At 47.1% G+C, this 16,239-nt stretch overlaps 1 protein-coding gene across 2 annotated transcripts in view; it reads left to right on the top strand.

Moving 5' to 3' along the window:
- Positions 1 to 1,772: 1,772 nt before the first annotated feature.
- The window catches only part of TRIM54 (tripartite motif containing 54), a 17,926-nt gene continuing 3,459 nt past the window's right edge, over positions 1,773 to 16,239 (top strand). Inside the window, exons 1-3 of one of the 2 annotated variants that reach the window (XM_080684473.1) lie at positions 1,773 to 2,335; positions 14,666 to 14,838; positions 15,361 to 15,532. In XM_080684473.1, coding sequence (XP_080540599.1) covers positions 2,168 to 2,335; positions 14,666 to 14,838; positions 15,361 to 15,532 — 513 coding nt within the window. In that variant the 5' untranslated portion in view covers positions 1,773 to 2,167. The remainder of the gene's footprint in view (positions 2,336 to 14,665; positions 14,839 to 15,360; positions 15,533 to 16,239) is intronic. The other variant, XM_080684474.1, reaches the window with a different exon arrangement.

The following is a 16,239-nucleotide window of genomic DNA, read 5'->3' as shown; positions in this document are numbered from 1 at the left end:
GCAGGTGGTTTTCAAACCAGAGGCATGAAACCCATGATAGGGAAATGACTGTACGTTTACAGACCCTTTTCCCACCCGGGCCTCTTCACACAACCTGTTTGGTATCCTCTCCCCACCATTGATTTCCCGTCCACCAGGGTCAGAGTTTTGTGATTCCTCATACTTGTCTCTCCTGACTGGGAGAAGGGCTGAAGAATGTCAGAAAATAAAAGAGCTTTTGTCCAATTCCAGTGCATATGTGGAGCCCCAAAAAGACCACCTGTGCCTAGGGCAGAGAAAAAGGCCCGTGAGGACCGGTGCTCACGGCTGAGAGCAGTCGCCTTGGATAGGGGACGCCCAGGACTCTGTGGAGCTGGGGCCGAGGCCTCCCAGAGCCATGTGCTTATGACTTAGTCAGTGCTCTAAAGTTTCCCTGGAGGCCGATTCCCCTGGTGCTCAAAATAGGTCCCTGGCACCCGGGGCCTTTCTGCCCAGCTCAGCTTCTCTCAGTTTCCCAACAAATCTAAAGTCCTTGGAGTGGCTCCAGTGATGTGTTCATGGATCAGAATGCCATACTTTCTCGGGGGCAAGCTCATGAGGTCGTTCTAGCCCTGGCATCACTGCCAGCTCTAGCCTCCAGAGCTTCTTTTTCTAGGGCGATGTAAGAAAGTTCTGGGCAAGAACAAAAGTGGACCAGCCCTGGCCGACTTGCTCAGTGGTTAGAGCATCGGCCCATGGTCTGAAGCAGTGGTTCTCAACCTTTCTAATGCCGCGACCCTTGAATACAGTTCCTCATGTTGTGGTGACCCCCAACCATAAAATTATTTTCATTGCTACTTCATAACTGTAATTTTGCTACTGTTATGAATCATAATGTAAATATCTGTGTTTTCCGATGGTCTTAGGCGACCCTGCTAGCGGTTCGCGACCCACAGGTTGAGAACCGCTGCTGTAGAACCTAAGACCATCAGAAAACACAGATATTTACATTACGATTCATTAATAGTAGCAAAATTACAGTTATGACGTAGCAACGAAAATAATTTTATGGTTGGGGGTCACCACAACATGAGGAACTGTATTAAAGGGTCACGGCATTAGAAAGGTTGAGAACCACTGGTCTGAAGGATCCTGGGTTCGATTCCGGTCAGGCACATGTACCTCAGTTGCAGGCTCGATCCCAGGCCCCGGTCAGGGCATGTGCGGGAGGCAACCAATCAATGGGTCTCTCTCACATCAATGTTTCTCTCTCTGTGTCCCTCTCCTTCCCTTCCACTCTCTCTAAAAATCACTGGGGGGGGGGGGGGGCGGATATCCTTGGGCAAAGATTAAAAAACAACTACAAAGTGGCCCAGAAGTGTTGGCCCAGAGCCTCTCCAGTCTCAGGGGCTGCTGTTCTGAACCGTGGGGTTCAGAGGAAGCAGGCCAGGGTCGCTGGCTAAGCCTTGGAGGCAGACATTCTCACTGACTGTCAGTAGGTCTACCAAGATCTGCCTCCCTCCCTGAGCCATGCGTGGTCCCACTGCAGCAGGCCCACTTAGACTGTGTGGTGCCCGACACTGCCCTGGAAGCAGGGCCCACGCCAGAGCGGGGCTCAGGGGCTCCCAGGAGCTTTTGAGTGAGAGCAAGTGCGCGCTCAGTACCTTTGCCGGCCCACCTTTCACCATAAGCGGCGAAGCTCACTCCTGCTCTGGCCCAAGAGTCACCCATTCCTGAGTGAGTCAGGGTCACTCATTCGGTGACAGCTGTGGCTCGCCTTACAGGAGCTAAATTGGGAATTGGAATGTCACACAGAGGCCCCTTGTTCCCCACCCCCACCTTAAAGTTAATCTGCTCTCTGGGGAGTGAGGGACAAACAGTGCCGCCTGTAGAGTGAACAAGAGTCGTTTGGGGAACAAAAGGAGAAATTTCCAGGGACAATTAGGCAGGGAGCGAGGGCTAGAGAAAGCTGCCTGTGCGTGGCTGCCGGACAGAGCAAAGAGGAGAGACAAGTGTCTGAAAACAGCTAAGGACGCGGCAAACTGTTAGAGGAAGGGACAGAGAGAGCAGAGAGAGCAGAGCTAGTTCTAGAGTGAGAGTCAAAAGGGAGCAGAAGAATCCACAGACTAAGTGAACGAGGAAGGGTGCAGAGGCAGCGAGGAGAGGCCAGGTCCGGGCCAAGGCCGAGGTCGGCACCATCACTGAGGGGATGAACTTCGCAGTGGGTTTCAAGCCGCTGCTAGGGGATGCACACAGCATGGACAACCTGGAGAAGCAGCTCATCTGCCCCATCTGCCTGGAGATGTTCTCCAAACCGGTGGTGATCCTGCCCTGCCAGCACAACCTGTGCCGAAAGTGTGCCAATGACGTCTTCCAGGTGGGCCCGGGCAGGGGCGGGGCCAGGTGAAGCAGTTCAGACTGTGGGAGACTTCTCATCAGAGCTAAGCACCGCCCCCCCCAGCTTCACCCCTGCAGGTGATGGGGAGAGTGCTCTATGGGACGGGTGGTGGCTGTCCTGGCTGAAGGGCCGAAGAAGAGCCGGGGTTCTAGGAGATCCCAGAGTAAGCATGAGTCAGCAGCTGCTCCGCAGGCTTCGAGGTCAGCCTGTGCTGAGACAGCAGCTGGGACGGTGGTATCTACAGGGGACAGAAGACCTCGTAGGGAGTAGGAGGGAGCTGGTCCTGCCCCAGGCTGCGTAAGAGTCTGTACTGGACTCTGCATTCCAGCTTGGAGTTTCAGGTTTAAGAACATTATGGACAACCTGGAGAAAAGGGCACTGAGATCATGAAATAGTACAAGGTCCTGATGACAGGGGAACTACCGCAAGGCTCAGCGCATCCGTGTTTGGGAGGCAGAATTAGACAGTGGGCAGGGGACCGGGGATTCTCCCCGCTTGAAAGAGCCAGGCCCGTGCCCCACTCCTGACTAGTCATCAAGGGGCCTGCCGGTTACAAAGGACTGAGGTGCCTTCGAGAGACGGCAGAGAACAAATTTTACTTCCCAGAAACGCAACCAGTTTGGGTTTACATGTGGTCACGGGGCAAAGCAGACCTAATCAAATCTGCAGATATCATTTTAGCTACCAGTTTCAAAAAGAAGAGCAGCATATACCAGAATGGTTTATAAATGGGCTTTCTTTCTTGCCCTGTCACTGGTATAGGTTCGGTAATCTACAAAATGGGGCAAAGTTCAGAAAGAGTGAGGGGGAAGACACACACACACACACACACACACACACACACACACACCCCTCTTGCTAATGAAGTGAAAACTCTGAATGGACCAGAGCTGGCCTGCTTAGTATTCATGGCAGTGATAAGGGGCCTCATGAACACACATTCTTCATCGGTATCAGAAATTATGAGGAAGTGTGTTGAACAGTGATTTTGAACTTAACCAAGAAAATGCTTCCCTTTTAAGCTCTTTGGGGAAGCATGTTTGGAGGGGAAATAACGGGGTCCCTAAACCAGGCCGTCCTCAGCTGGGGCCTGGGACCCACCCTTTGTCGGTTGTCTGCCATCTTCACTGATGCCCAGCCCCATAGCCTTTCCTGTCATCTTCCCATCGAGCCCCATGTCCATCTCCCAGTCCGCTATGAGTCTATTTGGCTCCGGAGGATCTCAGAGCCAGTAATTTTCCCTCTCGGGGGGCCTAGACTGACCGTTAGGCCTCCCTACCCCGGGCGCCAAGTCACGTACGAGAGGCTCTGCCTTGTCCATCTAGGTCTTTGCCTTGGTCTGAGGACGTCTCTGAACATCTTTCAGACTGAGATGCCTAGGACGGAATGCCCAAAAGATTTTGCCTTCCCTTCTCATGAATTTAGAAGGAAACATCCTTTCATGAGAGCCTGAAATATGGGAAAGCAAACGGGAGTTTGGAGAGTGAAGCTAATGTTGTCTGTAAAAAGTGGTTCGAATATTAAAGCGATACATGTAGTATCCTCGGGCAGGGGGACGCAGGCACAGGAGGCCAGGAGATGTTGGTGTGACCTCCCTGTTCAAGACAGTCCTCTGCGTCCAGGCATACCTGCTTTGATTCCTTGAAGCTCTGGAGTACTGGCCTGGGCCCCGAGAGACCTGGAGATGCTTTGGGCCCAACCCGGCGCAGGGTACTTGCAGGACAATGCGGTGCTTAGGGCTTGGGGGTGGTTCTGTGGATCTTTTCAAGTGCAGAGCCCCCTGGGCCTCCAAGCAGAGGAGATTGGACAGCTTGTTTCTCGCTGCTTTATTTGGGCCGGCCTGGTGGGTGGCTGACCCAGTTCTTTGGCTGCACTTATGTATGTTCTTCTCAGTAGATCTCCCTCTGAAAGATGAGCATATTTAGTTTCTTCACACATTGCCTCCACATTTTGACAACTCTAGGCATAATCAGATTGTCTGTTTTCTAAGTATAGGGACAAGAATAGGACTTTTGATTTCTCTATCTTCAAGCCACTTAGGAAAAATACCCTTAGAACATTGCCTAGAAAGTTAATAGAACTTATAAAAGTGATACCAGTATATTATATTATACACACACACACACACACACACACACACACACTCACACATTTTTTAAACAGTATGGGAATTTACATCATGAAAAGTGAGTCTCCACCTCAGTGCTCAGTTCCCTACTCCAGATGGAGGTAGCCATTACCAGCGTTCTTGATGGTCTTCCAGAAAATTTCCATGGATAGGCACAGCGTGTGTGTGTGAATCTATATATATAAAAGCCTAATATGCTAAGTGTCCCCTGAGCAGTCGATCAATCAGTCGTTATGATGTGCACTGATCACCGGGGGGGCAGATGTTCCGACCGGTAGGTTAGCTTGCTGCTGGGATCTGGCTGATTGGGACTGGGTGAGGCAGGGCCAGACACACCCTGGAGCCCTCCCACGGTCCCTCCCTGGCCACCAGCTCCAATCGGCCCCAATCGGGACTGGGTGAGATGACCCTGATCGGCACCAATCACCGGCTAGGCGGAGGGACCCCACCTGTGCACAGATTTTGTGCACTGGGCCTCTAGTACACATATATTTAAACTAGACTCATTGTCCTACACCTGCCTTTGTTCACTTACTCTTTCTTGGCAGTTATTCCATATCCACACATTCAGAGATTCATGTTTTCTTCCCCCCACCCCTTTTCAAATGGCTGTATGATGCTCCATTGTTATGACTGGACCACAGTCTACAAGGTGTCCCCCAAAAATGTATATTCAGCCCTAGCAGGTTTGGCTCAGCGGATAGAGCATCAGCCTGCGGACTGAAGAGTCCAGGGTTTGATTCTGGTCAGGGGCACATGCCTGAGTTGCGAGCTCAATCCCCAGTAGGGGGCATGCAGGAGTTAGCCAATAAATGATTCCCTCTCATCATTGATGTTTCTATCTCTCCCTCTCCCTTTCTCTCTGAAATCAATAAAAAATATATATATAAAATGTATATTCACTTAACAGCTGATAGTTCAATTGATGCTTCTAATGAAAGAAGCATCAGATTTAACTCATTGAAACTAATAATTATTCAAAGTGTATATACATTTTTGGGGACATCCTGTAGTTAATTAGTCTTCTAAAACATTTAGATGGTGTTCAGTGTTTTGCTGTTCTAAAAACTGCTGTGATGGACAACAAACAAGAATTTTAGAGAATTATCATTTTATAACAGCAGGTAAAACTAAAGCCAGGAAAAATATTTGAAAAGTTAAAAGGTTTAATTGAAAATGTGCGATAGTATTGAGGGTTTGGGAGGGAATCATCCATAATCCTACCTCCCCAACACAATTATTTTTATGTTTCTCTATTACTTTCAAGCCCTTGACCCATATTTTTACATAGTTTCATCATGGTTTAACTAGTTTTCATTAGAGCTGTAATCTCTCTCTCTCTCTCTCTCTCTCTCTCTCTCTCTCTCTCTCTCAATTTAAACATCGCCCCCTTTAATTTGTCCCTCCCTCTCTCCCCACCCTGCTCCCACTCAGCTACCAAGCACTTTGACTAGAAGAAAGCTGTTGGTGTGGGAGTTTGACACAAACATCTTCCCATGTGTTTCTGTATTTGTAAACTCCATTCGCTCCTGAACTACTTTAAAGCAAGCCTTCCGTTTATTTTTATTCTTGCCCTCCTCTTCGCTGTGGGCACTTGTGTATGAGCTGCAACCTGTTGTAACTGAACCACCAGAAGGCCTTGTGAGAAGATGGTTCAGGAACAGCTTTTTCTGGAGGATGTCCATCTAGGGAGAGATTTACCGCGATGGGAATATCAAGACAGGAGCCTCCTTCTCTCATACAGGGCGGTCAGGGAAAGAGATGACCTCTGTGTTTGTCACTCCTCCCCGAATTCCAGTTCTTTATGGGTTAATTGTTAAGACCTGTTGTTATCAGGCACAGGCCTGCAGTGAAACCCTACACAGCCAGCCTCCTCGACCACTTCCACCTGCTACTGAGGGCACCAGCCCAGCCCTGGGCCCCTCTCCTTTGTGAGAAATGGATTTGTTGAAATTTTGTGAGTTGCACTGACCTTGAAGCAGGGTAAAAGATCTTACTGATTTTAGGGAAGAAACTTGATTTAGGGAAACAAAAACCTAGACTGGAACGTAGCACTCCTGGGATCTCCTCAAACCAATTTCTTCCTTAACTTGCCATGTGAGGTAAATCAGGCCATTTCACCCCTTCAAGCCTCTTTTCACACACACGAAGGAGATTAAAAGGATGATTTAAACCGATCTTTAACATCCTTGTAATTCTAACAATCTGATTTTATAAGTTCAAGAATTTTTATGGATTTCGTTTTTAAGGCCTTTCCATTCCATTGCTAGTGTCTTACCTTGAGTCCCTCTTCTGCTTACCCATCTTCCGTTCAGCCAGCTTCCCTTCGCAGAACCCTTGTGCTGGGCTCTTTGCTAGATTCCGTCAGGCAGCGTTAGCCCTCCACTCTGAATCACTCTCCCACCCACAACTTAGCGTTTGTCAACACCTGGGTTCTTCTAAGGCCGTTCGACTTGTCTCCAAATGCCTGGTTTCTTCCGTGTACTCCAAGGCGGGCTCAGAGGACCACCCCACCTTGTGTGGTGGGCCAGTATCCCAAATCAGCATCACGCTGGGTAGCTAGGGAAGAAGGAAAACATTCTGACATAAGTATAGACTTGCTAGAGTAACTGCATTCACAAAGCATCTTTGACGGAACATTTCTATTTGATGCCATGAAATGTTGCCGAGGAAATAGAAGGCACCATAGAGTCTAAGAGAGTGACAACTCATGGCATGTATGCTACATAGGAGCCTTGAACATAGCCTAGAATTACATTCCACTTATTTTTTTTACTCCATGTTATCCTTCACAGTGAAGAAGGAACAGTTATTTCAGGCCCTGTGGTTCTGTGTGGTCATATATTGTTAAGGTCCAGAGCAGTGCTTTATAATCACGTGCGTGATTCTATCTGAGTTAGGTAGAATGGGTGTTATTGCCATTTTATGGGGAGAACACAGGAAATAGGTTACAGTCACACAAACAAAGGAACGGAGTAGGGACATAAATCTAGGTGTTCTGTTTCCTGGGGTGATGGAATTTCCTTTATACATCACCCCATTGGCACATGAAATTTTCCTGTGGTGCTGGCTCTCTTGTTTACACTATCTTACAATGTACGATAAAAGGAAAGAACAAAGACATTTATGTGTACAACAGAACCCATCAATTATTTCTTAATCTTGAAACAGAAAGATAAACAGAAGCAAAAAGTAGGATTTTGCTAACTGGATATTAGCTGACAGCTCTTTAGCCCAACGTGAGACAACCAGCTATGGAAATGTATTCAGGAGGTTGCCATGTAAACCTCACGGTATAAAATTCCTATTTGTGATGAGGCCATCCAGGGACTTACTTTCAGAGCAGGAAGTAATAATCTCTTTTAGTGCCAGGACTCCTTGGTCAGTTTGTGAAGACTAGGGACCCTTTTTTTGTTGTTGTTTTGTTTTTAGTTAGGGACCCTTTTCAAAGACAAGGTGTGTGTGGTTTTGAAAAAATAACAGTGTCTTTTAACTGCATAAAATATAATACATATGATTATAAAGAAAACCAATTGTTAGAACTCAGCATGCAATCTCACACATTCTCAGTGGGGGCGATGTTGCTCCAAGTACATCTGTGGTATTAAATGGTGTTTTTTTTTTATTGTGATCTTATTTTTTAATTTTATTTATTTATTTTTGCTTTCATATAAGACCCCTCCCCCCAGCTTTAGCAAGGTACAAATGGACAAAAAGTATATCTATTTAAGGTGTACCCTGAGATAATTTGATATATGTATACATTGTGAAATGATTACCACAATCAAGCTGGTTAACCTACCTGTCACCTCACATAGGTACCGTGTGTGTGTGTGTGTGTGTGTGTGTGTGTGTGTGTGTTCTCAGCAAATGCCAAGTATACAATATAGTATTATTAACTGTAGTCACCATGCTGTACATCAGATCTCCAGAATGTATTCACCTTATAACTGAAATGATTACCTTTTGACCAATATCTTCCCGTTTCTCCACCCTCACCTCCTGGCAACTACCTTTCTACTCTTTGCTTCTATAAATCTTTGAGTTTTTCAGATTTGTGGTATTAAAATGTAAAGGGGAGGAGTTAGTGACTGATGGGAAAATTGTATACAAAGGCTCCTGGAAGGAACAGTAATGAAAAAAAAAAAAAAAAAAAAGCTTGAAAAACACTGGAATAAATACCAAAATAACTAGAACATGTTTTATAGGGGAATACATGTGCTTTCCGATTAACACATTAAATAATGAGATCGAGCAGTGGGCCTCATAACTACTTAGTTTAGAAGTAGTGATGAGCGTAAACTATTTTTGGAGACTTGATCAGCACCTGTAATGTGATATGACAATACCTATGATTTCTGTCGCTAAAATGCTACTACAACTGCTGTGGTTTGTGGCCTGCCTTCACAATTGAGGAAAGTGCCCAGGTTCTGCCAGAGGTTAGTGGGAACAGATGCAATTTTATGTTTCCATCTGATTCGCTGACCACTTGAATTCTCGCCATGGATCTTTTGGGGGCCGTTGTCCCAGGTTAAGTACCGAAGCATCCAGGCTTGGAATGCCAGAATTGTCTGTGACTCCCTCCTCTCCCCACAGCCCACCCCCATCCAAGGGATTGGCCTGCCCTCTGGTTCCGCGCCGGCATCCGCAGGCTTCCATGACTGCTGCCCCGTCTCAGGGCAGGCAGAGACTCACGTTGACTGCGCACTTGCTTCCCAGCTGAGCTGAGCTTGCTGTAGCCTCCCTCCCGTCCCTATTTGTAACTGACCTCCTAGGTCTCTCTGGTCTCCTGAAACTCTTTCCTAGCTACCTCTCCTGTTACCTGTCTCCCCCGTCTCCCAATGGTGTCTTCTTAGACACCCCCTCCCTGAACTAACAGTTCTTTACAAGTAGCGGTTTCTCTTGTTGGTTCTCATGGCACGTTAGCGCCCCCCTTTTCTCTCACGTCAGCTCTGATCATTGCATTTTAAAAAAGTAAAGTGGTGTTTTTTTCCAAACCGTGAAGTGCTTGTATGAAATTTGGAAATTATAAAGTTTTAAAAAAAAAAATTAAAGAAGGCCAGTGTGTTCAGTGGTTAGAGCATAGAATGCACACGGAAAGGTCTCCGGTTTGATTCCTGGTCCAGGGCATGTACCTGGGTTGGGGTTGTGGGTTCCCTCCCAGTCCCTTCTCCGCCCCCCCCCCCCCGCCCCCGGGGGACATGTGTAAGGCAACCAATCCATGTGTCTCTCTCACATCGATGTTTTTCTCTCTCTGTCTCTCCCCCTCCCTTCCACTCTCTCTAAAAATCCATGGAAAAATATCCTCAGGTGAGGATTAAAAAAATAAGAGAATATTCACATTGTTCACAAACATCACCACTATCCATCTCCAGAACTTTTTCACTTTCCCAAACAGAATCTCTGCTCCCATTCAACAGTAACTCTCCATTCCCTTCCCCCCAGCCCCTGGCAAGCACCATTCTGCTTTTTATCTTTATGCATTAGACTATCCCAGGTGCCTCATATAAGAGGGATCATATCATATTTGTCCTTTTATGTCAGACATTTCATTTAGCATATAATGTCTTCAAGGTCCATCTACATTGTGTCATGTAGCCCTGATGACCCTATCTCTGTTGTTTTAAACAATCTATGTAACTTGGTTCAGCACATAGATTCTAGCTCCTTCCGTGTCAAATATGCATTTTGTTTCTATGTTGCTAAGATATTTTACTCGATTTATTTCCTTAATTCTGCCAACTCACTGTTCTTCTCCAACTCCGATCACTTATATCTCTTCTTTAATCAAAGGGACTGTTTTCTTTATTTCCTTCAAAATGTTATATTGAAATTGTACTATTTCTTGGAGCAATTCCTCTTCCAAAATGTATTCTTCATCTGTCCTTTGCTTGTCATGCTTTTTTTCCCCCTATTCTTTTTGTACTATCTTGGCTTGCATCTCCTGTTAGATCCCTTCGGCTTATCACTCCTCTTGGAATAGGGGTAGTTTAACTGATGCTGCAAGTGAATTCTTTACTTAACCTTCCCTTTGCCTTGGCTTTCTCCCACGGTTCTCTGAACGGTAAACTGGCTAGCTGGGGGTTATCCCTGGGTTGCAGTCTCTGTTGAGACCTTCGGCTTCTCTGGTGAATAGAGGGGTATGAGTAGGATTAGTAGACAGTTGAGTGCCCCAATGTAGTTATGCTGCATCAGAACATTTTTCACACCAAACCTGATGAATTTTTCTCCCTGGGGGCATGCGTACATCCCTGGGAGGAGGTCTCCCTGAGATTTGAGCTATTGTCTCTCCTTTTCACCAACAAGCAGGTCATTCTGGTTGCAAGCTGGGCCCTTACCATGCTCCATAGCACAGAGGTTTTGATGTGATGGGTCATCATTTGTTTATCTCTGCTCAGATAACTTCAAGCTGCAGTTGGATTTTAGGCTGTTGTTCCTGTCATTGGTGAAAGGCTGGTGTTTGGCCTTTCATGACCTTCACTAAGATCTGTTTTACCTGAAACTCATAGAGACGAATGTTGGAACTGAAAGTGTGGTATATTGATTACCAGGATGGACTCTGGAGTCAGAGTGCCCTGAGTTCAAATATTGGCTCTGCCACCAATTAGCCAATAGCCATGTGCAATTTATTTAACTTGTCTGGGCTACAATTTCCTATCTTTGAAATGGGGCTGAGTGGAACCTACATCATGAGGTTGACATGAGGATTAAATGAGTTAATACAAATAGAAGGACTTAGAGCAAAGCCTGGCATAAAGTAAGTGTTCAATAGATGTTAGCCCCTATCATTATAATTCTTGTAGTCCAAGTTAGGGGGTACATGTTCATCTCCACCATCTGTACAAGGAAGTCTTGAGGGTTAAATTCAATAATGTCTGGAAAGCCCACAGCACAGTGCTTGATACTTAATAGACCCTCAAAACATGTGCTGAATGTTGAATAATGAGTACAGAGGAAGGGTACAGTGAGGGAGGGAAGTGGCAGAGAGAGGGTACCTATGAGTTTGCCTTTGCTCTGGGCCAAGGCTTTAGAATATGACTTTTTTTTTTTTTTTAGTAAATACTAAACATCTTTATAGGCTCCCCACCAGCTAATCAAAGTGTTGACATAAGAAACATTGAAATCTGTAGAGAATTTTTTATAAGCGTTTATTTGAGCCAAACTGATGACATATGCCAGGGAGCAAGATGTCAAATACTCCAGAAAATAACATTTTTGCAGCTTCATTTAAAATTAAGGAGGGAGCCCTAGCCGGTTTGGCTCAGTAAATAGAATGTCAGCCTGTGGGCTGGAGGGTCCTGGGTTCAATTCTGATCCAGAGCACATGCCCAGGTTGCGGGCTCGATCCCCAGTAGGGAGCATACAGGAGGCAGCCCATCAATGATTCTTTCTCATCATTGATGTTTCTATCTCTCTCTTCCTCTCTGAAATCAATAAAATGTATTTAAAAATAATAATAAAATTAAGGAGGGAACGTATGGAAGATTGGTGGTGGAAAAGGCAAGGTAGGGTTTGGATTACATGATAGTTAAGATTATGAGCCCTCTCTCTCTCTTTCTCGATTGCAACTTGAAAGGTATGTTAACCTAGATGCTCAAGAACAATGGACAGGGCTTGTTTAAGGCAAAGATAAGCCTTTTACTGTAAAAGTTATATGCCTGGGGCATGACTACCCCCCATGACCTACCCAGTTAGAAATTTATGATCAGGTCACCCTGTGAGGTTACTTGTCATAGAACCCCTTTTTTTCCATCCACAAAAGTGAAGTAAGATCCCTGCAGGAGCTTATAGGCTTAGAGTCCTCCTTACTCGCTTGGGTTCTAAATATTAAAAGCCCAGTGATTTTATACTTTAACCCACAACTAAACTAAACTAAACAATGTTCATATAATCTAGTCACTGAGAAAGACAAACGCAGCCTTGGATAATCTCAAACTAATTTGTTCCAACTTTATGATCATTAGCTTCTTAGAATGCTCAAGAAATCCCCCCCCCGCCAGCCGAAACCGGTTTGGCTCAGTGGATAGAGCATCAGCCTGAGGACTGAAGGGTCCTGGGTTCGATTCCGGTCAGGGGCATGTGCCTGGGTTGCGGGCACATCCCCAGTGGGAGGTGTGCAGGAGACAGCTGATCGATGTTTCTCTCTCATCGATGTTTCTGACTCTCTGTCCCTCTCCCTTCCTCTCTGTAAAATATCAATAAAAATATATTTAAAAAAAAAAAAAAAAGAAATCCGCCCCCCCCCCCAAATGTGATATTTGTAACATGCCAGTCACTCTCCCCAAGAGAGGCTGCCCACTTCGCCACAGGGCCACGTGTCCTGCCTGGCCTACATCTCTTGCTCCCAGAGGATCCACCCGGACTCTGGACTCGGGTGCCCCCTAGGTGTCACAGGCTGCTGCTGCACACACCGAAGGGACCTGAGGATTTGGAGAGTCTGACAGAACCCAACTGCGGGAAATGCACCAAGTCACAGGCGACCAGTCTCTCTATTACTCTCTAGGAGTGTGTGGTTTTCCAACCGATTAGGATTAGATTCTGCTGTAAGTGACAGAAAACCCAAAATAACAATAATTTCAAGAAGGTAAAGATTTGTTTTTTCTCTCAAGTGGAAGTATGGGTAGTGAATTCCTTACTTAACCTTCCATTTGCCTTGTCCTGGACTGCCTCATCAGAGACACTCCTTTTACCTTGGTGCCATTCTCAACCTGTGGCTACCTCGTGGCTCAAGACGCTGCTTCAACTTGAGCCATTCTATCTTCATGTCAATCAGCCGGAAGGAGGAAGGAGGAATAGGACATGCCTCTCCCATCAAAGACACAGTAACTCTTCACTTAACGTTGTGGATGGGTTCTGAAACTTTAAATGAAATGACAGGCACCGAAACCAATTTTATGACAGGCTTATTGACATGGACAAGAGTTAAGGCCCTGTGACATCTCATCAGTGCGCACACTCCCTAGAAATGGCACAAAACATTTCTATCTGCACCCCATTGGCCAGAACACAGTCTCTGGGCCACACCCAGCTGGAAGGGAGGCTTGGACACATGTTCTTTTTTTAGTTGATTTCAGAGAGGAAGGAAGAGGGAAAGATAAAAACATCAATGAAGAGAGAGAATCATTGATTGGCCGCCTGCTGCCTGTTCCCTATTGGGGATTGAGCCCACAACCCGGGCATGTGCCCTGACCAGGAATTGAACCGTGACCTCCTGGTTCATAGGTCGAAGTCACACCAGCTAGGAAGACACATGTTCTTTATTCCATGTGTCTTGCCAAAATCTCAGGGGCTCTATTATTTAAGAAGAGGTGAATCTCGAGGAACAACAAGCAGTCTCTGCCATTGTTTCATCTCTGCTGCTCTCTACAAATTGACTCTGTTCTTCTCTACAGACCATCCTTCTCTGTTCATAGTTTCTGAGCCCACACACTTTCTATTTCTACTTGCACAAGATTTTGGGTGGCCACAACATCAACTCTTAGCCCAACACCACAGTCTTTTCAGTTCCAAGGCCGCACGTGGTCTAGCCACCTCAGGTTCTGTGTCTCAATTCCAAGTACCTAGAGAGAAGGTTTGATATGTCTAGCTTGGGTCAGGCGATCACCTCCTCAATTCTGAGCCAATTGTCTGTGGCCTGGGGCATACTTGTCCAAATGTACATCGTAGAACAGTGTCAAGGGCAGCAAAAGAACCCAGAACTCCTGGCTCCCAGTCCCTGGAGTGATTTCCCAGAATTCCCCGGCACTTGTCTCTGCTTGAGCTCCTGCCCAGAGCTGCAGGGCATCTCCCCCAGAAGTGGCCCAGGAGAGCCCAGGCTGGAGGACATTGACAGCATCACTTAAAGTCCATTTCCTGCCTGAGCCTCCCTGCCAAGGTCAATGTCACCTCATGGCTCCAAGCTGGGGCCCTTAGGGGAGATCCCATTCTGACTAGGGCCTTGTCACTAGGCCTTGGCCGAAGCGAGGCTCTGGGTGCAGAGACACCTACGAGGTGGGCTGGGTAATAAAATAAAGGTGGGAAGCAAAATCGAAATGGCCACCCACCCTGAGCTGCTCTCAGAGGAGGGCCCAGCCATGGGAAAGAGCTGATGCCATCCTCTCCAACCCCCGCTACCTCCCCCCTGCTTCCCAGTTCCCTCAGGCCTCATGGTGCCTGTTCTCTCACACTCCCTGCCTCCACAGGCCTCGAACCCTCTGTGGCAATCCCGCGGCTCCACCACCGTGTCTTCGGGAGGCCGTTTCCGTTGCCCATCTTGCAGGCATGAGGTTGTCCTGGACCGACATGGTGTCTACGGCCTGCAGCGAAACCTGCTAGTGGAGAACATTATCGACATTTACAAGCAGGAGTCTTCCCGGTGAGCTGTCAGGGCCTCTTGTCCCTCCCTTAAGAGGGCAGGGCCTGGGGCACAGCCTGGGAACCCATCGGGGTTGAAGGGAGAGGCACCAATCCACCTGCCCCTTCAGTTTAGAGTTGAGAGGGGAGCAGAGAAGGAGGACTTGTCCCAGGTCACTCTGCTCGGGTGGTCTCTGATTCCTGGTCACTGCTTCGCCTTCACTCTCCAGCTGGGAAGGGCTGGCAGTCCACTAGCAAGGTCCTTGCCAACCCTCCATTACTTCCTGCCCTGTGGGACCTCTCTGTCTTCTGGAATGGAGACTCTTCTTGGATCTAAGCCTCCTCTACCCTTTAGCATCTTCTATTCCTCAAATGAAGAGCACTGTGGAAGTCACCTGCCCAGCCGCAGCACCAGCTGCAGGGGCAGAAAAGGTGGTGATGGTTGGTAGAGACTGAAGGAAAGGTGTTCATGGGGCCTCACACTCTCAGCCCCCTCCCCCGGCCTGGCCCCTGACCCTCCTGCCACCCTGCCCACTCCCCTCAGGCCACTGCACTCCAAGGCTGAGCAGCACCTCATGTGTGAGGAGCATGAAGAGGAGAAGATCAATATCTACTGCCTGAGCTGTGAGGTGCCCACCTGCTCTCTCTGCAAGGTCTTTGGTGCCCACAAGGACTGTGAGGTGGCCCCACTGCCCACCATTTACAAACGCCAGAAGGTATCAAGCAGCAGAGGGAGCAGGCATGCGGGGTGAGGGCATAATCAGGGTCTCTAACTTCAGCCTCTTACTCCAATTGGTTTTAAAGTCCCAGCTCTATGGACGACCTTGGGTGAGTCACTTGACCACTCAGGCACTCACTTTCCTCGCTTGTAAACGGGGATAAAAATGCCTACTTCTGAGAGTTATTTCTGGATAAAATAGGATAATGGCTGTAAGCAGATACTTCAGTATGGTGGACTAGATACTCCCAAGGCCCTCTCACCATCACACAACTAGATTCTACATAAAATGTAATTTAAAATTATATTGGTAGGCACATAGGAAGTAAAGGAAATCTCCAAGTGGGGGTGGCGGGGGGAGGAAGGTGGTGTGAATTAACAGAACTCTGAATGGTGAGCACAGAAAAGGCAGGATTTCCCAGAGGGCAAATGCTAGCAGTATTATTGAGCTAAAAGATGAGACCATGCCTCCAAACACCTAGAAGATGGGGACCTGCAATGAAGACCCCCAAAGAGCCCCAGGTTAAATTGGAATCCCAGGAATTGAAGTGGTCAGTTTCACCACCTGGCTTTGGCAAAAGCAAATACAAACTCTGTCTGGAGAAAAAAAGAACTCAGTTTAAGCCCTTGGGCTATTCTTAGATTAAGAACAATGACACATATGTAATACCTTAATCAATGAAGAAATTTAAAAAAAAGGACAAC

The sequence above is a fragment of the Plecotus auritus genome (assembly GCF_963455305.1).
Source record: "Plecotus auritus genome assembly, chromosome: 8".
Classification (NCBI taxonomy): Eukaryota; Metazoa; Chordata; class Mammalia; order Chiroptera; family Vespertilionidae; genus Plecotus; species Plecotus auritus.
The sequence above is the reverse complement of the archived record's forward strand: the minus strand, read 5'-3'. Positions and strand labels throughout refer to the sequence as shown.